The sequence below is a fragment of the Denticeps clupeoides genome, chromosome 13, assembly GCF_900700375.1.
Source record: "Denticeps clupeoides chromosome 13, fDenClu1.1, whole genome shotgun sequence".
Classification (NCBI taxonomy): domain Eukaryota; kingdom Metazoa; phylum Chordata; class Actinopteri; order Clupeiformes; family Denticipitidae; genus Denticeps; species Denticeps clupeoides.
The window spans coordinates 7,095,902-7,120,935 of record NC_041719.1 but is presented as its reverse complement, the minus strand read 5'-3'; the positions used below and the strand labels follow the sequence as shown (position 1 = coordinate 7,120,935).

The 25,034-nt window shown below is 43.5% G+C and overlaps 2 protein-coding genes across 8 annotated transcripts; one reads left to right on the top strand and one right to left on the bottom strand.

Annotated features, from left to right (window-relative positions):
- Positions 1-3,138: 3,138 nt before the first annotated feature.
- Positions 3,139-24,734, bottom strand: LOC114802608 (GRAM domain-containing protein 2B). Of its 7 annotated transcripts, none has more exons than XM_029001675.1 (13): positions 9,622-10,098; positions 8,309-8,461; positions 8,057-8,117; positions 7,842-7,914; positions 7,423-7,526; positions 7,139-7,237; positions 6,926-6,997; positions 6,766-6,834; positions 6,384-6,480; positions 6,165-6,248; positions 5,967-6,069; positions 5,078-5,185; positions 3,139-4,976 (listed from the first exon to the last, which is right to left on the bottom strand). In XM_029001675.1, the coding sequence occupies exons 1-13, from the start codon at positions 9,672-9,674 to the stop codon at positions 4,961-4,963; spliced, it is 1,092 nt and encodes a 363-aa protein (XP_028857508.1). In that variant the 5' UTR covers positions 9,675-10,098; the 3' UTR covers positions 3,139-4,960. The 7 variants fall into 7 exon arrangements, with proteins under 7 accessions (XP_028857508.1, XP_028857505.1, XP_028857503.1 ...); XM_029001672.1 differs by lacking the exon at positions 9,622-10,098 and adding an exon at positions 23,346-24,734 and having other exon boundaries at positions 3,141-4,976; positions 8,057-8,120; XM_029001670.1 differs by lacking the exon at positions 9,622-10,098 and adding an exon at positions 16,544-16,795 and having other exon boundaries at positions 3,141-4,976.
- Positions 19,384-24,538, top strand: gipc3 (GIPC PDZ domain containing family, member 3). The gene is made up of 6 exons (XM_029001676.1): positions 19,384-19,652; positions 20,522-20,707; positions 20,859-21,039; positions 23,165-23,274; positions 23,388-23,469; positions 24,010-24,538. The coding sequence occupies exons 1-6, from the start codon at positions 19,398-19,400 to the stop codon at positions 24,159-24,161; spliced, it is 966 nt and encodes a 321-aa protein (XP_028857509.1). The 5' UTR covers positions 19,384-19,397; the 3' UTR covers positions 24,162-24,538.
- Positions 24,735-25,034: the final 300 nt, after the last annotated feature.

Genomic DNA, 25,034 nt, shown 5'->3' with positions numbered 1-25,034 from the left:
CAGACTAATGGTGATCTGTAACAAAATGGTCCATTTCATTCAAAATCAGAAGCTGAATTACCAAGACTCGGCCCAATGCACAGGGTGGGCCATTTATATGGATACACCTTAATAAAATGGGAAAAGTTGGTGACATTGAACACATTTTATAAGTGGTCAGAAACTTAAAAAGAATTGAAAGAATAAAGTTACGTTAAAAGCGTTTCTTGTGAAATTACCAATACATTTGATGTGTCACATGACCCTCTTCCTATCGAAAAAACTAAAGTTGGATCCAAGATGGCTGACTTCAAAATGGTCACCACCCATCTTGAAAAGTTTGCCCCCTCACATATACTAATGTGCCACAAACAGGACGTTAATATCACCAACCATTCCCATTTTATTAAGGTGTATAAATCCATATAAATGGCCCACCCTGTACATATCTAGGTCGAGAAATTATAACCTTCCTCAGCAGGAGCAGCACAAGCAGCAGGTTTCTGACTCCCAGGCAGAAATTACATGTTGCTCCAAATGAAATATATTTAATTTTTAAGTTGCACCTCAGTGGTTCAGGATTTGAACCTGAAACCCTTCACTTATGAGTTCGTGTCCACCGCTGGCCGAGGTAAAGGACAACATGCAGAGTAAAATCAGCCGGTTTCGAAGTCACAGCCTCAGAGGTGTGACACTTACAGCATGTGTTGCACGATTTGTCCAGAGCGACACACAAAAGTGCTTTAAAATATCCATCATTGTGTAGATCCCATTCTCTTAACGACTCAGAAGCCCTCCCCACACACTTTTCCGATTTTTGAATATAGAAAGTGTGCGTAAGAGATTATGTTAAGTTTAGTCGCCGTGTGACCCTGCGTTCATTTAGCTCTAAACTATACCTGCATGAAACTGAAAGTGACCGCAAGGTAGCTCAGCGCCTCGTAACTAGTGTCTAAATAAATAAAAAAAAAACGAGCAAAATACAGCCTTTCGTCGTGCAGGCGTGTACACTTCACAAACTATTGCCAGCGACGAGTTTCAACGCGTAAAACTATTTATTTCCCAAGAATGCAGCGTGCTGCGCAGAGCCGACTGTACCACAGGCAAGATGCGAAAAGCTCGTTAAAGTTAATTGTCGAGACAGAAGACATTGCGACAAGTGCAAGAGTTGCTACAGACCTGCCTGCACCCGAGCACCTCTGTCGGAAGCCTGCCGCCACCACAGGCTTCTGTAAAACCCAGTCCAAATAAAAAAGAAAGTCAGTCAAAGTAACGATTTCTCCAAAAAATATTGAAATCAAGAAAACACATTTATGACAGATAAATAAATAAAGCGACTCCGGTTGGCGCAACCATGACCAACCTTCTTGAAAGCCGAGACCCCCCCCCCCCCCCCCCCCCCCCCCCAAAAAAAAAAAAAAAAAAAAAAAAACCTGGGACAGGTTTTTAAATGAAAATGAAGTCGGCATCAGGTCACAGTTAACCACCCTCCGTTATTTAAAACCACTGGCCACAATGCAACCGGAAAACGAAACGGCTGCGTTATGAGACACGCAGGCCATGCAGGTCACGCCAGGATTTTGTGATGTGGAAAAAGACGGACCAAAACAAGTAATTTAAAAAAAAGACTTATATATACTGTACAAATGTTTAAAATCTAGATGCAAAATATGTCATATCGTGAGGGCATCTCTTCACCCTGTTGATTTTCTATTGGATTTAGGTCTGGGAACTGACCGGGCCATTCCAAAACTTTCCTGTTTTATTCGGATGAAGACATTCTTTTATGCTCTTTGTTGATTGTATGCAGATGGATGCTTGGGGTAAAATTCCTCTTCAGCTTTCTAGCAGATGCCTGAAGGTTCTGGGTCAAAGGTGACTGGTGTTTGAAACCATTCGAAACTAAGCCCCCAGCTCCACCTAAAGAACAGCAACCCCCAAAACAGGATACGACCCTTTGGAATTGTGGACAAAAAGATCAACCTTGGTTTGTGAACTTAGCCAGGCCTGGATATATGGAAAATACTGGAGGTACAGATCCAGTATTATGTTTTTCTATTTAACTGGTTAATAAAGTACTTTATAGCGGTCACACCTATAATATGTGACAAGGAGTTACTTTGATCCTAGTGCACACATATTACCTATGAAAGGTTGTGGTGTCATTATATCAGTGGCAATAGGGTGCGCTGTCACAATGTTGCCAGATACATCACTGTTTCATTTACATTTTGTGGCATTTATCAGACGCCCTTATCCAGAGCGACTTACAATCAGTAGTTACAGGGACAGTCACCCTGGAGCAACTTAGGGTTAAGTGTCTTGCTCAGGGACACGATGGTACCTGGGTCTTCTGTTTCATAGGCGAGTGTGTTACCCACTGGGGTACTACCCAAAGCATCCAAAATGTGTCAAAATCTGGCAACAAAGTCCAAGATTCAAAATGAAATTCAATCTTAAATAAGTAATAACAACTCCTTACTCTGTAAGTAATTATTTCATAACTTTTTCATCACACTAGCAGAAATTTGGCATCCACTGGCCTCCATACCTTGATAGAATGTGGGACAGAACAGAAAAGCTGATTAATTCAATATTGTTTTCCAGCCCGTATCTGAACAATTTCACATTTAATGGCAGGCCGATAAAAAAAAAAATATAATAATGGTAAAGTTTACCAGAGTTTTCACTGTTTACACATTGGTCTTTTTTTGTAAGGACCATTTTAAGGACATTGCTTACTGTCTGGATGATGTCCACTTGTCTCTGCCCTATTAAGGAGAGCTGAGCATAAACAATGCCACAGACCTTCTCTTTCAGGGAAAGAACACATTGAACTCCAGCTGTGGGAAGATCTCATGCCTCATAGTCTCACGACACGGTTTTCTCTAATGCATTGGAATTCATTTTAATTAATCTAAAGCTTTTAAATATATTACCGTTGATATTGTTTTGTGTGGTATTGATATTTATACAAAAATCGTAAAAATATTGAAGTGAATAGACACGAATTCTGTATTTAGAGTCATATGAGGAAGCACCTCCAGACTGGTCAGGTAAAACGTGTTCCAGGAAACAGTAAAATGAAGGAGAATCATAAATTAATATAAGAAGCATTATACCAAATGGAATAGGAAAAAGACAGAACACAAGAAAATGAATAATTCCCCAACTGATTTATTTATTTTTTTACAGTAACAAAGTCAGTCTTCCAGAGCCAACTTTGACTTACACAAAATGCAATAAATAGACTGAGGGAGAATTAACATTAATGTAATGTAAATACAAAAGAATTATATACACTTGGTTAATGAAGGGGGAAAAAAAAAAATAAACTCCTCGCCCAAATTCTTGCATTGAGATCATTTATCACGAGTCATGCAGTGGAGTTGGTGAAGTCCACGTGCAACCCCTGCCTGACATGAACAACACTCAGTCACCTGCATAAATCTAGTCCTCCACGGGCTTCACCTGGGGACAGAAATTCTTGTGTTATCTGTGTTAAAGCATGCTCCGAACACCAAGAGGCTGGAACTGTCAGTGAGCATCAATTTCATTTGGGTAAATCAACATGGCAAATAATCGATACCTTTGGAAGTGATACATTTCAAAATCAGTTTCTGAAAGTGAGAGGAGCCCTTCTATGCAAGCAAAAAAAAAAAAAAAACACAAATGTGAAATGCCGAAAGGTAAAGTAGTGCAACCTGTTCTCGGCAGGTTACTCCTACCCTGAGAGTAAAAGGCCATAGCACCGTCTAATACTTAATATCTGTCCGCTCTCCCCTCGTCCTCTTTGGGATTGAACAGTCTCCACACATTTTAAAGTGCGATCGCTCTCCTGAACGATTGAAGTACTCTCACGCCACGAGAAATCTCATCAAGGTATTGCAACACACACAAGGAAAGATTGAAAAAAGGAAAAAAAAAAAAAAACATGCATATATTGGACCATTTTGTGTAAAAAAATATGACTCAAGTTACTTAATTACTTCGATCTGGTGGAGACCTTACAGTTCCCCAACAAGTCCTTCAAAAGACAATCTGGTACATGCAAATTTGACCCAGAGCACGGCCATCTCCACAACACACATGAACATCAGCGTTTAAAACGCTGTAAATACGAGTTTGTTCACGCCGCCCCTTCAGCCGATGTTAGTGAGCTGAAGAAAGGCACTGGTTTAGAAATGGAACCCCGCTGTCCGGCGACCAGTAAAAAGCATATGTAGAAAAGACCTGATTGAGACCGGTTTGTGCATAGACCATGCATACATCCAGGAATACTCGAGGGCCGGGCTCCAAGCACTGCTCATTAAAGTCTTTTAAATCATGCAAAAGCCAGGAGAATGCCACCACCCTTTCTGAGAAGAGAGAAGAACAGAGCGAATCAAGAGAGGAGGTTGATCGAGTGTGTTTGCTGGTTGGTCATCATTTCTACCAATAAGAAGAAAAAAGGACGTTGAGAGACGTGTAAAGAAAAGACACCAATGTGGACCATCGTGCTGCAGGAAAATGAATTAGGACGCTTTGACAGGAACTGCACAATATCCCTCAGAATCAGGAACCCACAGATTTGTAGATATACAGAATTTTTTTTTTTTTTTTTTTTAAACAGCAATTTTACTTTCGTTTCTGCTCAGAAACAAAAACCACAAGTCTTTGGTTACATGTTTGTGACCTTTCGGCACACAAAATTTCTTTCTTCTGCATTCCTCTGCAAGTGACATCAAGCTAGGTGAACATCTGAAGGCTTGCACCTTCCAAAACGCCGACCACAACACAAGCATTGGTGTCCTGCAGATGGTCCCAGGGCGATTAAAGCAGCTTTCCTTCACTGTCAAAGATGTCCAAATGTCCAGGGAGCCTGTTGGCCATGGCCATCTTTCATGGTGCCCTATTGGACTTTCAATTGGTAGATCTTCAGCCAGCAAGTTCTTCTCATGCCCTCGGTATCATTATTCTCAGCTCTCTTCAGCCAGGATGGTTACGTGTCTCTGTACCTGCAAGATACAGAAAGCTGTGGTTTTGCCTGTTGGTGTAACTCAGAAGCAGGCGGTTCTGCTGAAGCCTCTACGTGAACACGCAGGTATACAGCGCTTACCCGCTCTGTAGGGTGAACTCAGGCAGGGCGCCCAAAGAGGTCAGCTGCTCTTCCAGAGCCACAATGCGCAGGCCGATGTAACCCGAGGAGAGCAGGAGCAGCACCACCCTGCAAAGAGACATGCGTACAGGCCCATTTCCATTAAAGCAGCGAGAGCAGATGTTACATTTTGTACTAATCCACTGGAAGAAAAAAATATTCTGCATTCTATGAACAGAAAACGACTGATAACACTTGTAATAAATAAATAAAATACATTATCTGATACTTATCGATTACAAAAATTTAGTATCTAATGGAGGACCCATTTTTTTCATGAGAGACACACACGTTAAACATGGCAGCTGGCGAAAGCAGTTATATATATATATTTTTTTAACCCTGAGAAGAAAACTATTTTGCACAAGCAAATATAGCTTCGAGATGTTTGATTTATTTTACAATGTTAATGGCCTTTTTTCTATTTAATAGGTTTCTTTTTTCATTGTATTGTTTTGGCGGAGTTTTTACTTTATCCTGAGAGTGCACAGAAAATAATACTGAGTATCGAGTGCCATCCTTAGTATCAGTATTGGGTTTGAAATTTCAGCAAAGTCACAAGCCTAACAGTAACAGCATTACACCGTGCAAAAATAATCTGAACCTTTGTTTCCTAGAAGTATAATCATGAGAAAAGTGAACTTTGCTCGAGAATATTTTTCTTCAAAATCATAAAAGAAAAAAAAAAAAGCAACGATCATACTTTTGTCTTTGACCCAATTTCATTTTTCATTATTTAAAATCACTAATAAGAGGATACAGAGACAGAAACTGATTTAATTAATATATATTGATGGCAAAGTCCGAGTGTCTGGACTGTGTATGTCTGTAGACTGTCAGACGGACTTACAGTATCAGGTAGACGAGGAGGAGGGTGTTAATGTTGCTCGGTTCCCTGTGGATGAGAAGTGACCGGGCCCTGTCAGTCACACTCCAAACCCATGAACCGCCTGCTGCATACAGAGAAGAGGGAACAACACTGAAATGTCTGCACTCAGCCAGCTTTACCACTGTAAACCCACACAGATGAGTGTGTGTGTGTGTATACCTGAGGACTCCTCTGTTGAACTGCTGTCCTCGTGCTCCCGGCGTGAATTCCTCAAGGCTGAGTGGCTCACACGTGTCAGAGGCACTAAGGACAAGGACAAACACAGACAGTAAAAAAATAAATAATTAAATAACGCGCACTACCCGCACTTTACCTGATGTAGTTAAAGGCTTAAAAAAAATGCAGGACTAATAAAAATAATCAAGCAGAGCTTCTCACCTCTGCTCAGTTTCACTGGTGGTGGGTCCAGCACCAAGGCAGGCTTTTCTCCAGACAGTTGGTCCAAGCAGTCCTCCAGACTGGACTGGCTCGAGTTCTGCAGTTGTAGGACAAGGACATGACAGTTAACATCACCACCACGGTGTCCCTGATCAAGACACTCAACCCCAAATGTCTCCGTGGGACTGTCCCTGTAACTACTGATTGTAATTCTGGATAAGGGCGTCTGATAAATGCCGTACATGTAACAGTCATATAATATATGACGGTCTAACTTGTGTTAACAGGAGGGTCACGGTTTTCCTTTTCATTGGTGTAATGGTGTAAAAGTACTGTTAAATAAGTACTGTATTAGTTACAAAACAGACTAAAGTGGGCTTACCACGAGTTTGCCCTGATCAAAGCTGTTCTCTGCAGAGGAGAAGAGGGGGCTGCTATTCGGACTCCCGTCCTAAAGGGGGCGATGGTTGCACATTTGTAAATAAATGAACTGCATTGCTGCGAACGGGACAGCAGAAAGGTAGAAACGTTTCGCTCCTCACCTCTAACTGAATGCAAACAGAGCGCAGGACTTTGTGGCATCCCTCTCGGTTCCTCAGCGACACAAACAGATACTGGGGTGAAAAAGAGAAAAGGAGAAAGGACGTTTCAGCCGGCAAATCACGGCACAGTAAAAGCAGAGCAAAGGCTGACGGGCTCAACAGCAGCAAGAGGTTGGAGTTGTGCAAGTCCTCCAGTGTGACGGCCGCTCGTACCTTCTCTCCCTCTGCCGTGCGGATGGACAGTGCGTTGGGCACCAGCAGCGCCGTGTTCTGCTTCTTTATTACTTGCACGCTGGGAACAGGGATCACCACCTGCGCACAGGGACGAAACTGAGGACATGTCCAACAACGAGCACGTTTCAGAACCCCAAAAACAAATACAACAATACAAGAATTACAAGAAAAATGAAATGCGTGAGGAGATTTATTTAAATGAAGACATAATTGAAGGCAGAGTGTGGTCCTACTTCGGACGGGACAGAACTGGGAACAAGTACCTTAGTGGCCTTCAGCAGCACGGACGAGTGGAAGCAGATGTTGTTCTCGGTGATGTAGAGCCTGCCGTGGTACGGCACCTCCTTCTGCAGGGCGCAGATGTACGCTGCATAGAGAGACCGGGGGTGGGGGGGGGTCGGAGAAGAGAAGGTTACAAAAGGCTTACACAGCACTCCAGCTGCCTGCTGACGTCCAAGCGCTGCTGCACTACAGCAGAAGCTCCGGCTGCAGCTACGCCCTCCACTGTTCTGCGCGGCCGCCGAAGCAAGTCAAAGGTCACTAATCAGCTGGCGTGTTGGACCACGCCGCTCAAGTCACGCCATTCTCCTTTATGTCCACCGCAGCACTGTACACATTGACTTAGCAGGAGTGGAGGGTAAACGGTGATCAGCCCGATACGGAGCCCGATTGCACGGCTTACCGTGGATCAGGTCCTCGTTTTCCGGAATATCGGGGAAAAGCTTGTGGAATGATTTGTTGTGTTTGATGAAGCTCTGCGGGGAGGAAAAAAAGAAAGAAAAGGAGGGATGAATGCAGAGCATGTGAAGAATGGTGTGGTTATTTTGAGTGTGAATAAGGACTGGATTATGTAATATCCATAGCAGGAAGAACAAGGTGTGGGTTTGAGGAACCTACACTTCGGGAATTGATGCTGTCGGTTCTCTCGAACGCTCGGTCGCCATCAAACGTTTGAGCCCTGCTAAAAAGCCATATTCAAAATGTCATCTTACCTTGTTAGCAGAATTGTGGACGTATTCACATTCATTTTTAATATTCAGCATGTTCTTGTAACTATGCTGAGCAAAATTGATGTGTAGATACAAACACACACACACACACACAAACATAAACACCAACACAAGACAGCGTTTCATGAGCACCGTGTACCTGAGAGGAGCCGGTTTGGTCAGGTTCTTGCTGTGCTGCTGGTTCTCCAGCTGGGCGTCCTCCAGGCTCTGCGCCCTGCGGGAATCTGGCTTCTTCTTGGCCCAGCTGCCCCTCTTCACCCGGACTGGCAGCGCGCCACTCTCCACTGGATAACTGCGAGAACACACACGTTCACAAAAAATAATGAGTAACATGGAGCTCGAAACGAAGGCATGTCATTAACAGAAGACTGACAGATGCCATGTTGGAAAAGTTTTTTTTTCTTTTAAACTTAAAATTTTACTTCATAGCTTTTTACAAACTTTTTTATTGCATGTTAACTACTGCAGTCAACGTTAACATTAACTGGTAGATGCAACTTTTTTCCCCTTGATTGTTAATGATCAAACCAAGTCCAGTGAACCTAAGGAGCTCCAAAGTGTTCAAAACTAAATAAAACGTATTAATAAATAAGAGAATGATATATAATAGCAATATAAAACATTTTGATATAATTATAGTGAAATTATAGCATTCTGCTATATAAATTGCTAAATATTTGTATTTATACACAGGTTATTTCAGAAAATTATCATTTTTAAATAATCGACTTAAGTCAGCGTGGGTTTATCGACTCCAACTTTACTGCTCCATTTCCAGACTGCCATGACGCGTGAGCCTTTTGTAACGGTTTGGGTCGGTGTGTAGGGGGAACACTTTGGGGTTCCATCTGAACCCAGCCAAAAGTTACAGCTACCAGTACAGCAACAAAAAATGTAAAATTAAATAATCTGGTACCTTGGACAGAACAAATGCAAATGTTTGTTAGGTTGCTTGAATTTTCAGATATCTAATGCACATTAGATGCTATATATAACTGCTATAACAGAACCAGAGGAGATTGTGTTGTGTCGTAAATGCGCAGCAGGCACTGAGACGTCTCTGGTCTTATATCAAGTTCAAGCGGGAAGGGGGGAGAAGGAAGAGAAAAAAAAAAAAAAAAAAAAGCAGTATAATAAAAAAAAAAAAAAAAAAGTGTGGCCTTGACCTTGAGGGAGGGAATTATGAGAATCCTTGTGTGACTGTCCTGAAAATGAAATTCTTATCTTTACGATGGGACTAGAAAGCCTTCACCCGGTTATGACAACAGGTTGTAAAGAAAAAAATAAAAATCCGTATGTCAGACACTTCCTCGTTTTAATCTACGATCTGCTAGCAGTAGCCTCAACCTTGACAAAGATCAACTAAAAAGCCCCTGATGTTGAGAGATGATCCCTCAGCATCACGATGAAGATCCGTGATGGATAAAACCTGGGTCTGTCTCAGCTGCTTACCTGTAGAGATGATCAAATCTTCTAGACAAGCGCAAACTCCACGACCTTTTCATATCAGGTAAACTTATTTGGTTTAGCTTTTCTTATTGGAAAGAAAGCACGAGCCAAACCATAGTTTCAAGAAAGGAAATGTATCTTAAAGAGAGAGAATCCAGCCAGGAAACACAAATCCAGAAAAAGGCACGTCTGCTTCCTCTGTTGATGGCAATTCCAAAAAGAGGTTTGACGTGAAATGGTGTGAAGGCTCACGCACGCTGATGTAATGGAGCACCTCCCATAAGCGCCGAGTGCAGCGTACACAATAGCAGGGAGCTGGAGCGCGGCCCTGCCCGTAAAATTCCACAGCGCGATCGTCGCATGACCATCGTAAATAAGCCGCTCAACCGCTCACCGGCGGCAACACCGCCACGCCGGACTGGGGGGGGGTCGGATCCAAGAGCGCGAAAGTGAAGGAAGGGACGAGGAGCAGAAAAGATTCTCGTTTCTCGCGCACACAAAAGAGAGAGAGAGAGAGAGAGAGAGAGAGGAAAAAAAAAAAAAAAACTCGAGCGAAGTCAGGAGGGAGGGCTATAAAAAGCGGCTCGACCTGTTCAAGCTCGGCCTCTCAGATGCCCACAGGCCTCTGGAACCCACAGGTCAGAGCAGAGCATGGTGGGCGTGGACCTTCGGTCAGGTGACGCTGGATGGAGAGACGGAAGCAGCAGCGCTTCCTCCATTAACAACAGTCGGAAGATAATCTGTAAGGATGAATTTACAGATAATGACTCAACCCTGTCGTCTTCCTTCCTTCACAGCCTCGTGACAGCTGACGGTTAAGATGATTCCTCTGCGGGCAATAACCAGATGATAATATAATCAGTTCAGGTACAAGCGCGGAAATCCAGGTAACGGCGCGTTCGCGCTTCAGCGTCTGGCCCGAGGGTCACATGACTCGCTGCAGGCATGTTCCAGCCCATCCACTGCACGCACGAGGGGTGTGAGTGAGGGTTATTCCTCGGTGCATCAGCATCGCAGAACAGAGGTGACTGATGTCGTCTCGCTCTCGCTCACTGTGTACGAAGGATATTTTCCCCCTAGACAAATACGTACGTGGCCCAAATTTAACTGGTGCCCTTTACGGTGAAACTGTGATATTTCAAGTGGCCGCCGCAAAAACACATGGATATAAATATAGAAGTGAGTGAGTGTGCTTTTGCAGGTAGAGCCAAGTCAAATTGGATGGGTGACTTGGCGAAGCACGTTTGAGAACATTTCGGAAGAGAGCCCCGAGGGACTTTTTAATTAGTGGCACTGAGGAAACATCTCATTTACATAAACAAAACAAACACCACTTTCACAGTCAGATCCAAATGAGCAACTTCCTCCACAGCAGATGGTGGCACATGGGACGTCATGACAGCAGATGCGGCCGACTTAAGTCCCTCAGACGCGTGACCCCGTGCGAGGTCAGCACTCGCACTCTTACGCACTCCGCCACACCTACAACTACGTAAGAGAGGTGAGATCGGAAGAGTCCGCAGACACTGGCCATTGCAATCGGAGGGTAGACGTGTGTGGATGGAGAGAAAAGTTGTGTGTGTGTGTCATTCAGAATAAAAGTAGGTACAACACACAGCTCCCTGGTCATGAAATATCTTGTGAAGCAGATGCATTCAGGCCCCTGTTCTATTGGACTCACTTTATGGCCTCAGGTTACAGCGAGCGCTGATTGGTGCGCAGAAAGGATAGACATCAGATCATCTGATCTGACTGGTTTAAATGAAGGCCATACCAAACGGAGAACTTGGCAAAGAAACCTACCTGAAAACAACAGGTTTTTCCCATCCGGCCTGCTAAGGCTAAATGGGAAACCAAATCTTGTTCCCATGGCAACATAATAAGACGGATATAACCTCCCTGCCTCCAGACCGGTTTCTCACACAAGTTACTTCTTGCCACAAGCTGGCACTCTGGGTGATTCAGTCTCTCTCAGGAGGAGGCGGTGGCTCTGGGTTGAATGCTGCCCTCGTCTGGGGATTCGTGTCCCCAATGGGGGTCTGGATTTCTGCAGATGGCGGGGTGAAAGGTCAGAAAGCAACACTGCCTCCTTTCCCTGAACAAGTGCAGCGAGTAAAATCCCCATTCAGCGGTTCGCCCACAGCCAAAAAGGGTCGTGACCCCGGCCAACCGCTATGCAGGTGAAAGGTACCTGTAAACCACCCAGAGGCCTTTATTCTGACAGAAGTGGTCAATTACTAACTTAAAACAGAAAATGACTAGAATGATTAAAACCATTGTAAACTTCCTGAAGGATTTGCTAAACTATTTAGTCAAACATACAAAAGGAAATTAACATACAAAAGCTTTACAAAAAAAAAAAAAAAAATCCCCCAACATGCACTATTTCATGCCAGATCTTGATGCCAATGTCTAGACACACCTGGAGGAGGAGTCTTATGTAACGTTATGTAAATGTAGCTGCAAGCAAAATTAAAACTATGCCATTACATGACAGGCCGAGACATGACAAATATTACAAAAATAAATGAAAGGTTGTCTGCATATGATATCACAAAAAAAAAAAAAAAGAGAACCAACATTATATTTACTATGATATGTTATTATATTTCACAATGAACCAATGGACATTACCCTGAGTACAGGTAACAGTGCTGGACTGAATTGGCATTATTAATCAAAAGCAGGTCACAGATCAAACGGACCGACCGCAGAGCAAAAATCCAATCATGAGTTTCCAAAGAGCTGATGGTAACCAATGCCCTACATGTAATTACGTTTTTTTTTTTACTACTCTGACTTCTCACCCCTTTAGGGCTGATTAGGCAAAGTCAGCGTCACAGAGCAAACACCGAGTTCAGACTGGAACCCTGAACAGAACAGACTTAGTACTGGAAAACCTACATTATGAACAACAACACAGTCCACCCTGTTCCAGCGTCATCTAGCTACAGTACACACAGTGCGGACACAGCAGTACCAAATATTCATTAGAATTAACCAAATAATAAGAATAAAAAGCTTCTCTACCTGCCACCGTCCTCTCCAGGAAGCAGGTCAGCTCCGACCTGGACACTCAGGCTCTTCCCCTTCGGCAAAGCCAGAGTGCTCGGCATAGTGGCCTTATGTCTCGACAGCACTCGTGTGTGTGTGTGAGAGAGAATCGCTGTGTGTCGATGCTAGCGTGAGACTGCTTGTGTAATGGAGGTGACAACAGACCGAAGTCTAAAGGTCCCTTTTACAGCTTAAAAAAAAAAAAAAAAAAAAAAAAAAAAACCCTGAATATCACTGCAGAGCTCCACGCGCAGCAAAGAACATGTATAATTTGGATGCGAGGGGGAGCCGAGCATCGCCCTCATCTTCGGCCGCATACGGCCACGCGTTGCCTCGGCAACGGCGGGTGGGGGCGAGACACTTCAGCTGCATTCACTCGGTTTCTCTTACCCTCAGTGGTGTCAGAACAAAACACAATAATGGTGACAATGAGGGAACAACGCAGCCTGACAGAGCGCTGCATGCACTGCAGTAAAAATACCTCCCAACAGGCAGGAACCTGCCAACTTCAGGACTCTTTCACAGCGTTTTTAGCCGACTCGATGACAAGTCTGCTAACCTGTCCCCCCCCCCCCCCCCCCCCCCCCTTTCCATATCTGAACATCAGAATTGCTGGAAGAAAATTTTTACACTTGAATCCTGGAAGCCTGCCATTGGATAATTAATAATAATAATAATAATAATAAAAGTCCAACAAACAATGATAAATAAGGTGACTGATGCGACTGACTCAACTGAAGCTGATTGGCTCGATCTTTATTTTGTATTAGAACATTTTCTTGACCAATTACCAAAGTTAGAAGACAGACAGAACAATGAGTCAAATAAGCCATCTTATCTCTTAAACTTATGAACATTTAGTCAAATTGTCAAAAAAAAAAAAAAAAAAAAAAAAAAAGAAATTATTAAGTAAATTTTATTACTTATTGTAAATGACATCAAACCCAGCCACCGGGGACACATGTAACAGTGCTTGGCGCCGGTCCCAAGGCCAGGTAAATGGGGAAGGTGGAGTCAGGAAGGGCATCCGGTGTTAAACTTACACCATTTGAATCTGCTGTGGCGACCCCTAACGGGGGTAAATGAGCTCACCTCCCTGCTGCAGTACCACCATTGGGCCACCAGAGGGAATGGCCACACTTTTGTGTCACCAGAAAGCATACGGTTATAAATGTTATATATTAGTTAATTTAATATTAAATTATTAAGAATAATTACAGATCCAGTGTGCAGGAGAGCCGTGGGGCAGCAAAAGTAGATTAGGGACACAGGTAAGATGCCCCAGTGATCTTTAGCCTGTTTAGCCGTCTGATCCACAGCAGTTTTATGGCGTCCTTAGGCTCGTGTTGAGTCACATGTTCCACAACATCAACGCCACCGACTGGTGGCATCGCTTCCCCGCCGCCTGCGCCCTGCCTGGAGATGGCACAACTCACACAACCAACCGCGGGGAAAAACGGAACGCCCGACATCAGAACAAGTTTGGTCCGAGTGTGTGTGTGTGTGTGTGTGTGTGTGTATATGAAACAGTAGTTCCCGTTCCCGGTCAGAAACAGCAAAATCCACGAAGGCTGGTTACACAACAGAGAGCGAAAGCCACAGACAGACAAAGGGTAGGTGTGAAACAATACGGAAATGACACATCAACCACTTCCTTCCGTGTAAAAGAAAGTATAAAAATGTGTTTGGGGGAAAAAAAAAAAAAAAAAAAAAAAATTCACAAAAGAGATGAATGGATCTGACTGGAAATCTTCCCTGCCAAAAAAAAAAAAAAAAAAAAAAAAAACGCTCAAAGGAAAATTACACGGACCGTCTTGCCCTACAACAACGCGCCACTCGTGGCTGGCATCCACCGCGCTGGGCGTCATGTGGCCGACCCCCTTCCGAACCGTGGCCGGTCAAACAGAGGGCTTTTTCTTCAACCCACCACCCCCCCCAAGCTCCAGTCAACGGGCCCTGTGATGGCCCACCAGAACGGACATGTGACACAGGAAGTGAGTGTGTGAGGGGGCACTGCGGGGGAATTTTAAGCTTGTGTGCATGATCGCTTTGTACCAGTAGCTGATAAGCCGGAGACAAAATATTCCAGATACTCAGAACAGGAACGGCTGGAGCCGGAAGGAAGAAATCGGCCTTTATTAGTAGCCCACGTCTCCTTCTGCTTCTCGGCCATGTGATAGTTACACATGACGATGCATCTTTGAATCTTGAAGCAACACCTACAACGTGATTACAGTAGACAATTCATTTTTTGAATCAGTACTTGCTTTAAGCACAGCAAATATATAGGATAAGAGATAAGATAAGAGGGTGGTAGTGAGCAACACACTCGCCTATGACCCAGGTTCGAACCCCACTTATTACCATTGTGTCCCTGAGCAAGACACTTAACCCCGACAGGGGAACTGTCCCCTGTAACTACTGGTTGTAGGTCTCGCTCTGGTTATCAGTTTCTGGTAAAAGCTGTAAATGGAAATGATCCTTTATTGCTGCCACAAGTGGGAAATTGACATAGTTACGGCACATAATAAGAGCAAAAAAATAAAGACTATGCAGACAATGTAATATAAAAAATAAAAAGTTTACTATACAAATAAATAATCTCAAAATAACTGTGGATGAGTGTATTAAAATATACGGTACATTTTTTTTTTAAAGTGTGGATTAAATTTCTGGGAAAGCAGAAGCGAAAGGCACCGTGTCCAAAATAACGAAACCAAAACTCACAGCAGAGACTCAACTCAAACACCGAAAATACACACTAACCCGCAAACGATAGTCAAGGGAGGACTACACGGGACTTTAAACACGCCGATGCAGACCCCCACTCACTCTTAACCAGCGCCCGGGCGTGGTCATCCCTCTGTTGCTAAACTTACACGCAGCAGCCTACAATTTACCCAAACGCCTACTTCCGTCTCCCGGCGGCGTATGTGATTTTCCCGGCAGTGTGCATCCTTATACAGCCGGATGGACCGGCGCCCCACCCATCCCAGAGCAAGCATTGCAGGGACGTCCTCTACACCGGCAACGATGCAGAGGCTCACTGCTGGTGCGGCGGGACAAGGAGAAGCCGGTGTCCCTCGGGGGGGTCTGGACACCTGGCATGGACAGAACACCCGTGTCCGGCAGCACAGTTGCAGATTATAAATAACACACACACACACACACACACACACACACACACTGACAAGTGCAGCAAAGCCATTCTGAGAGCAGGAAGATCCCCTGGTCGAAGGAAAAGGTGTCACCCACATTACAGACTTAATGATGTAACGTCACCTCTGGAACGAGATTAGGGGCGCATGACCACAACAGGGGATGCTTGCAGGGAGGATCCCGACATTCGTTAACAAACAATGGAAGGTCGGCCCATTTGCTGAACCTAATCAGGTGGGATATTTTGGGTGTCCCGACGTGCTATTTCCGGATAAAGGAGATTAAAAGCAATTCCAGAAAGGCGTTCTTCTGGAAGAACTCTTAAAGTCACTCACAAGTTTGCTCTCATTTACACAATAACAAAAAAAAGATAAAAAAAAAAAAGTGTCCATTGACTTTTTTGTACATCGCGAGTGCGATAAAAATGGAGATTGTAGAGGCATACGGAAATTAACATGACAACGGGTGCGCAGGAAAAACTCCAACCTTACAATTTTACCAACATTTGACGTGTCCAGAAGGACATTTTTATATCAGCACCCCCTCCTTGTGCTACTGGTGCTGACGTATCCGGACATCAGGCGGCTAACGGCGGCTAGCATAATAAACCACGTCCGTGCCGCGCGTAAAGCGCCACGGATCGACCGCTAACCGGCAGCCGGCGCGCCGGTGGGGAGATAACGGGTCGGAGGGGATGGGCGAGCGGCCTTACCCCTCCTTCATGAAATGCTTGATCCGGAAGATGGCCCTCTCGTCGATCTTCCGCAGGAAAGTTTTCAACCTCTCTCTCTTGTTCTCGAGCATTCTTCCATCTGGCGGTGCCCGGTCCAGGATCGAAACACCAGCGCTGGAGCCGAGACGCCGCGGAACGCCAGAGCGGAGGTCGCCGCTTCTTTTTCCTCCTTCACTCCATCTCTGCGCCGATTAAGAAAAGCAGGCCGAATCGGGTCAACTCCGCCAGCCAATCGGCTGCGGCCCCGGGCCTGAAAAAATGGTCAGACCAGGCGCGTCACTCAATCGCAGCGCAGCGCACCACCCCCAGCTCCGCCCACCTCCTTATAAGGAAGAGCCGGCGTCCTGACGCTATCACGTTGTGCGGCCGGCCAGGGAGGGTCGGCTGATGTGCATGGGTTCGACACGAGTCCGTTTTATTAGTTTTTTTTTATTGTTGTTGTTGTTGATTTAAATGCGTTTAAATGCGTGTAAAATGCCTGGATTTTTAGGGGACATGTTTGTATATCTGACACTCACACGGTCCCTGCCCAGTTTAAATCAGTACGTCGAATTTTCGATGCACAATTTGGAATTTGAGTGTGAGTGAGCAGATTGTGAAAAAATAATTCTACAAGCTCTTGCATAAATATCCACCTTCCAGGTGACTGTTGGTTTAACTGAAACAAACAGAATGGATCAACATCGAGTAAATATTATTTAAAAATCCCAAAGACAGTGTCTAGTACACCAGCCAGTTCCCAACAATCTCTGTCCTTTTTTAATGTTTAAAATGTTTCGCTGCATATCACAATGTGTTTGACTGTGTACGTGACAAATAAAATTTGAATTTGAACTAGATTTGTTTTTCTATTTATAGATTTATAGGCACCTTCAGGTATGTATGGCATCTGATCTGAGCACCTAATCCTTGCGTGTGTATTCAGGAGTCTAAATTTGTCTCATGCTACTGGTGTTGTGTTTAATAAGAGGAAAGGACTCAGCAAAAGTTATATTGAAATAGAGAACATGCTGAGAAAGAGTTCACGACAGATCTGATCGTATTGCTACAGACTATTTTCAGTTGCAGAAGGGAAGCACGCTGAAGCCTCGGGTTGAAATATGCAAACACACTCGAGACTCCTACGAAAAAAAAAAAAAAACACAGCACTGATCATTTTTTTTACAAACACAGTGCATTACCGATTAATAAAATCCATATTTGTTTTTAGAGATAATAATATTTACGATGTCCAAACATATATAGCACAGCACACAGTGACACAACGAAAAGTGGGGAAGGTGCTTGGTTCAGTGGCACCTCGGCGGATCGGGATTCGAACCGGCAACCTTCTGATTACGGGGCCGCTTCCTTAACCGCTAGGCAACCGCTGCCCCGTACAGAAAGGATCGGTTATTCCAACACCAGGGGGTATACCAGCATCTTCTGAGCTGTCACATGATCATCACACAGACTGCTTTAAATAAAGGAATTATTACACGTGGAAAAGAGGCCTACATGCTCTCTGGCAGACTGTGGAGCCTTTTCTTGATAAGAGTTCGCTCTATTTAATGGCAGTGACGCAAGCCACACGCCATGGCCTCACAGTCATGTGGCCCAAGAATGGAGAAAATTCCAGATTTCTCTGGCACGTAAAGAGTGTTAAAAAAAAAAAAACAGTAAATATACGATAAGATTGCAGGGTATGTAAACCCAGAGGTCGTGACAATTCAATTTTTCAACAAAGTTTTATATATTTATATAAAGCTGTATATGGAATGTAAATACTGTATGTCCATGTGATGTCCATTTTCTTATCACTTCCTTATTGTCTGTTTTTTTTTTTTTTTTTTTTATTAGAGTCAGCAATGGGGACAATGACCTTGTGACAAGCTTATATAGTACTTTGAACTAGAAAACATTATCAATAAGGGTTTGATAAAGAAAAGGTTGTATTTTTTTTATAAAATTCTACATTCTTAAAAGTTTATTATTTAAACAAAAGATATGTGTTTCTGTGTGAAAAGTCACATATGGGCAAGCATCCCTAGGCATTTTGAGAATTGCATTTGCTATGCAGTGGCAAGCAAACACAAATAATGCATTGAACATAAAACAGGTGAAAAGACCAATTCTTCCTCGTAGACAGACATACGCACTGGAATCATCAGCGCACATCCATCATGAGACCGTGATGCATGCTTATGCACACAATGAAAGTGGATTTTTGCAGGTCTTGGCCACCAGTCCCAAGCGCTCGCAGACTCCATCATATCAAGTTCACAACATATTTCATCTAGACAGTAGACAAAACATCTCAACTCTCAGGTTCACTGGAGCCTTCACCTTCACCTCATCAAAATTTGGGTGAGTGCCCTCAGTTCTTCAATTACATTCACTTCACAAAAGCATATTTGGATGTGCTTTCGCTGTCGGTAGGTGCTCCTCGCCTAAGTGTGTACATATAGCACTGCTGAAACTGCAGCCAGGTCTGGAAGATCAACGATTTGACTGCTGCTTGTCACTGAAAATCAGACAATGAGCTGTTAGTAATCCAAGATTATTCCAGATTGGGGAAAGACCCTCATGTCATGTCCTCCATTTATGAAGGTGATGGCATTGTTGCCATGATGTGTTTCTCATTTGCTCTGGGGGTTGTGGTCTGGTCTCCGATGTCACAAATAAGATCCCCCGTTTTCTGGGGGGTGTTGAATTTCTCCAAACAAGGCCAGCGACGCTCGCCTGTCTGTCCGTTACCTGGCTACACTCATCACTAATGCATGGGATGGGCTGCAGCAGGAGGGGAGCTCGCCATGACTCAGGCTCCAGGTGGAAGAAGCCAGAGCAGGGCCCGATGCAGAACAGAGAGGATATGAGCCCTCAAGCCCCGGACATGAAGGCCACGGCCCAGGAGGAGACGGACAACGTGGTGCCCTCAGCACCCCCTCTTCCAGACTCGGCGCCCGGACCGACACCCAGTCCGAGGCCAAAACTTGTGTTCCACACCCAGCTGGCCCATGGCAGCCCCACCGGCCGCATCCACGGCTTCACCAACGTCAAGGAGCTCTACGCCAAGATTGCAGAGGTGTTCAACATCTCTGCTTCTGAGGTAGGTTGTTACTTCTGAAGACTAGCACTGTCGTGAAACCTCTTCTTATACAGCCGCTTTGTATAAAGTTTCTATTTGATGGCCAGAGTGTTCTGGAAAGTATAAATGTTTCACCAGGTCTAGGATAACAAGGAGGATCTTTCTGGAAAAGACACACAATCAATTTGTGTCTGTACACGATGAGATTAGTTTGTTCATTACTTCTTTAATCATACTTCTTTATCATAAATGTCCTTGTTACTAAGGAACCTTGGTTAAAGTAATAGATTTTTGGTATTATATATAAATCTACATTATATATAAATCTATATTAATATGTATCTATCCATGTATCTATCTGTATATCTATACACACACACACACACACACACACACACACACAGTTACAAGGCTGCTTTTCGTGGTTATAGTTATGATTATAGCATGTCTGCCTTTCTTAACTAGGTTTTTAATGTCAGACCATGAATGGACAAGTTTCAGTGGTGCCATTTCTTTTAAGTCCTTCATTCTGAAAGGAATGAAAGATCAAGGCTGCCTTCTGAAATTGGACTTTATTGCTCTTGAAAAGTGGCCATTTTTTTCTAATGAAGTTCTGAATCTATATATTTTAGTGTAAGTGTAACATTTAGAGGGATATAAAATATGGGATTTATGAATTTCTCAACCAGGAAGGAAATGCAGTTTAATAACACTTAAAGGCATAAAAAGTATAAAAGGAATTCATGAATACTGAGGTTATCGCAACACTGAAGGAAATGCAGTTGAGCAACATTTCATTCAGTAGTGTGAAAATTGTTTATGCTGGTTACATAAAGTTGTGTTTTAGGTGCACAACGGCCTTTTAATTTTCACTGTTGGGTTCCTTTCAGATCCTTTTCTGCACGTTAAATTCGCACAAGGTTGACATGCAAAAGCTCCTGGGGGGCCAGATTGGACTGGAAGACTTCATTTTTGCTCACGTACGAGGGGAGACAAAAGAAGTAGAGGTTACCAAAACAGAGGATGCCCTTGGTCTCACTATAACAGACAATGGTGCTGGATATGCTTTTATTAAGGTACAGCTATATTAAAAACACCAAAATATATTTGCCATCCTATATTACTATACGTCATAGATTGTTTTCTATCATTTGGTCCAATTATGATGCAATATTTGTTACCGGTGTTATGTATTTTGTTCATATTCAACCATATCTCGTCATTTAGAGGATAAAGGAAGGCAGCACCATTGATCGGCTGAAGACTGTGTGTGTTGGAGACCACATTGAAGCAATCAATGACCAAAGCATTGTGGGGTGTCGACACTACGAAGTTGCCAAGATGTTAAAAGAGCAGCCGCGAGGAATCCCCTTCACACTTCGGCTGGTTGGCCCCAAGAAGGCATTTGGTTAGTCCAGCTCTCAAAATCAGACTTCCGCTTTGTTCTAGAAATTTGCATTTCTTTGTTCACTATTGGTCCCAATGCTCTTTGATTAAGAGCTCAATTCAATCCGACTGTTTAATGGCCTTAGAACAACTGCTTTGATGGAACTGGGTCAAAGCGTGTTGTTAGACCGAACACAGCGTAACACTTTCATGCAATGTTCTGAATTTGAACTCTGCCATGACATGCACTAGACAGACCCGAGGGAAATCACTCACTACCCATAACCCCGGAGTCCTAATTAGGTTCATGGCTGCCAGAGCCCATCCTTGTATATTGGTACATTGGGTGCGGGACAGCCACACACACAAACACAAATTCCCCTGGCATGTACGCTTTTGGAGAACCTGGAGGAAACCTGTGCCAACACGGGGAGAGCATGCAAACATGAGAATCTTTCGAGCCAAGTTAAGTGCCGCGCCACCGCGTGGCACCTAATCTGAATCAACCTCTTAGAAAAGACGCACACAACCCCTTAAAAGTCAAGACAACAGCACCACTCTGTGGCCAAATGTACCAATTCATTTTCTGAATGAAAAAGATTTCTGAATCTTTATATTTTACTTTACTTTACTTTATTTAGCAGACGCTTTTATCCAAAGCGACTTACAAGAGGAAGACTTCTATAGAATATTGAGTTTACAAACTAAGAGCCCTGATAAGGCTCAAACTTGTCAGTGAAGAGCATGCTCAGAGATTGTTAGGTGCTAGACGAAGAAAAAATATAATGTATTTATACATTTATGTATTGTTTGTAAAGTGAAGTGATTGAAAGTGAAGTGATTGTCACATGTGATACACAGCAGCACAGCACACGGTGCACAGCACGGTGAAATTTGTCCTCTGCATTTATCCCATCACCCTGAGTGAGCAGTGGGTAGCCATGACAGGCGCCCGGGAAGCAGTGTGTGGGGACGGTGCTTTTGCTCAGTGGCACCTCAGTGGCACCTTGGCAGATTGAAACCGGCAACCTTCTGAGGGGCCGCTTCCTTAACCGCTAGGCCACCACTGCCCCACACACAATAGAGTGATAGTCGTATTATAGATAGATAGATAGATAGATAGATAGATAGATAGATAGATAGATAGATAGATAGATAGATAGATAGATAGATTACTCATAAAAAAAGAAATTTAGGAAAACTATTACAAAAATACTCCAATACTTTACTGTAAATTTTACTGTAAATGTGAATAACTGCCGTAAAAGGCAAATGCCACTGGGCAAACCAGACAGACAACAGGAACAGTGTTTGGACAGCCATTGTACGTTTCTAATCACATTCCAAGAATGGAAGTGTAGGACTTGGATTCGTAATCTGTTGATTGTAAGAAAGTTGAGGAAATGGCCCATTCTGTTATGTCGCTGTGAGTAAAACGTTCTGGATAAAAGAAACGAGTTGATTATTTTCACGGGAAATGAGTGCCCATGGTTACATCCCGTAACCTGTCAGACATAAGTGCTTACGGAATTTCTTTTCTTCTGGGAAACCACACGGTGAAGGTTTCTCAATCTTCAATGGAGCAATGGAGCAATCAAACAATATAACTTCAGATTGCGGTCTGCCATTCAGTCCATTAGACGGTTTATTTTCGAACCTGAACAAGTCCACCCGACTGTGCTGTGCAGACAAAATGTGTTTTAAAGGAGACAATTCCTGTAGATTTAGTCATTTATAGTTGCGCTGTCTGTACATTTGAAGTCGGTTCTTCTACGGAGACGTGTATTGGTGGGGATGTTTAGTAAACTCAGAATTAACACTATAACTGGGATGAGCTTTACCCTTCCTCCACCGACAGCGAATTACTGCGGTTAATAATTGAAGAGCCTTTGATTATCATTACAGCATTAGTTAATTGGATGTTTGAAAATTGATGGATTACCTTTCATGTGCAAAATTCTTGTAATTACACTCCCGAGTGCTCACAGAAAGGGAGGGTGGGGGTGCATTAAGTCAGACTCGACTGCTGTGATTTATGGAATTTGATACAGAAGATTTCTGTTGATGTTTTCCATTTATGAAAATCGAATCGAGACACAGCAGTTGAAACTTTACAATAAAAAGATGTATCTGCCTGTTTACGTCAGACATGATTGGCCAGAGGACGAGGGCACCTAAGTCCAGTGAGGGCAAGATGGTCAGTGGGAAAGAAACCTTACGCCTGCGGTCGAAAGGGGCAGCAACCGTGCAGGATGTGGTGAGTTTATTTGCTCTGACCTGAACGGTCACAGGCTGGACTCCAAGCGCATCCCACAATCCTCCACTGACCTTTTTCCGTGACCCGGGGCTTCTTCTCTTCTCGTCTCGCAGCCCAGCGAGTTTGAGGAGCGGGCCATTAAGAAGGTGGACGATCTGTTGGAGAGCTACATGGGCATCCGCGACGTGGAGCTTGGTGAGCAGACATCCGCAGGGCGGCCAGCCAGACTGGGTGGATGTAGTGTCCTCCATTCATGACCTGATGTGACAGGGTGCCTGACAGTTAAAGGTCTACTTTTCTGAGTAGTTTCTCTGGAAAGGAAAAGGAAAAATCTCAAAATACCGTCAGCCACTTTTGCTCTTAGACCTTCCATTACCAATCACACAATGGAATTTTCACACAGATGTCACTGTGATGAATTACTGGTTACTGGTTTTTACCCGTATACATATGTGATTTATATTGATTCACTTGGCAGATAATTTTCCTGAAAGAGAAATTTGTGGCTTTCATCAGATGCAGATATCCAGAGCAACTTACAATCACTAGTTACAGGGAGAGTCCCCCCTGGAGACACTCAGGGTTAAGCGTCTTGCTCAGGGACACAACGGTACTAAGTGGGGTTTGTAACCTATGACTATGTGGTCGTCTGGTTTATAGGCAGGTATGTTACCCACTAGGATACTAACATCCTAGTATGGAAGTTTTTTGAACTGGTGAAACTCTCTGTTGCAGCTACAACCATAGTTGAAGCTGGAAAAGACAAGAAGAACCCGGATGACTTTGCAGAAGCCCTGGACTCTGTTCTGGGAGACTTTGCTTTCCCTGATGTGTTCCTCTTTGATGTGTGGGGTGCTATTGGAGATGTGAAAAATGGACGAGTGTAAGTGACCTCAAGTATTGGCTCTTTTTTTTTTAAAGCAATACTGTTCCAGGATATTTCTTTCCACTTAGGTTTAATTCAGAATTTAGGTTAAAATTCTGAAAGGTGAGTCACCAAGATTGGGAACATCTGACAAAATGATTTATTTCTAAAAATGAGGCCATGTTTCTTTTTTTCAAGAATAATAAATTAATAATAATAAAAACACTGAGCCACTGAGATCAGATGTATTACAGGTATCAACCTCCAGTTATTAACCCTTGAACTCTCAATTTTCTGCTCCTGGAATGTCAGGGCCACATCCTTTTTCACTGTTACAACCCCCCCCCCAAAACAGAGCAAAGTGAAAGTGAGTGGCCTTAAATATATTTCTTGTAATTAATCCCCATGCAGAGAATATACTGTATACAGCTGAACGTTTACCTATATCATGCCTGAATGTATGATGGTCTTCATATTATCTATTCCTTTATATATTTTTTGGTATTTCATGTATGGAAAAGCCTTACATTCTGAGGATTTTTGTAAATACTAATGACTTTGAATTGATAATGCTAATTGATAGTTCTGAATATATATTACTGTTCTCTTGCATTGCTTTATGAAGACCTGACAGCATTAGGCCTACTGCATCATTTTAGTTAGCAATAAATTAATTACACCAACAATGCTTCCAACGTTACTTTCCGCATGTAGCAAGCACAACCAGTGCATTAGCAGCCATAGAGCTGCAGAAGCCACGCCCTTTCTAGTGGATGTGCGAAACCATTTGTAGTGCCAGTGCACCGGTTTTCCAGAAACAGGATGGATTAATGTGATGACAGGCATTTACCACAGAGCTGTGTAAAAGCTGTTAAAAGTGTGTGTTGCTAATAGT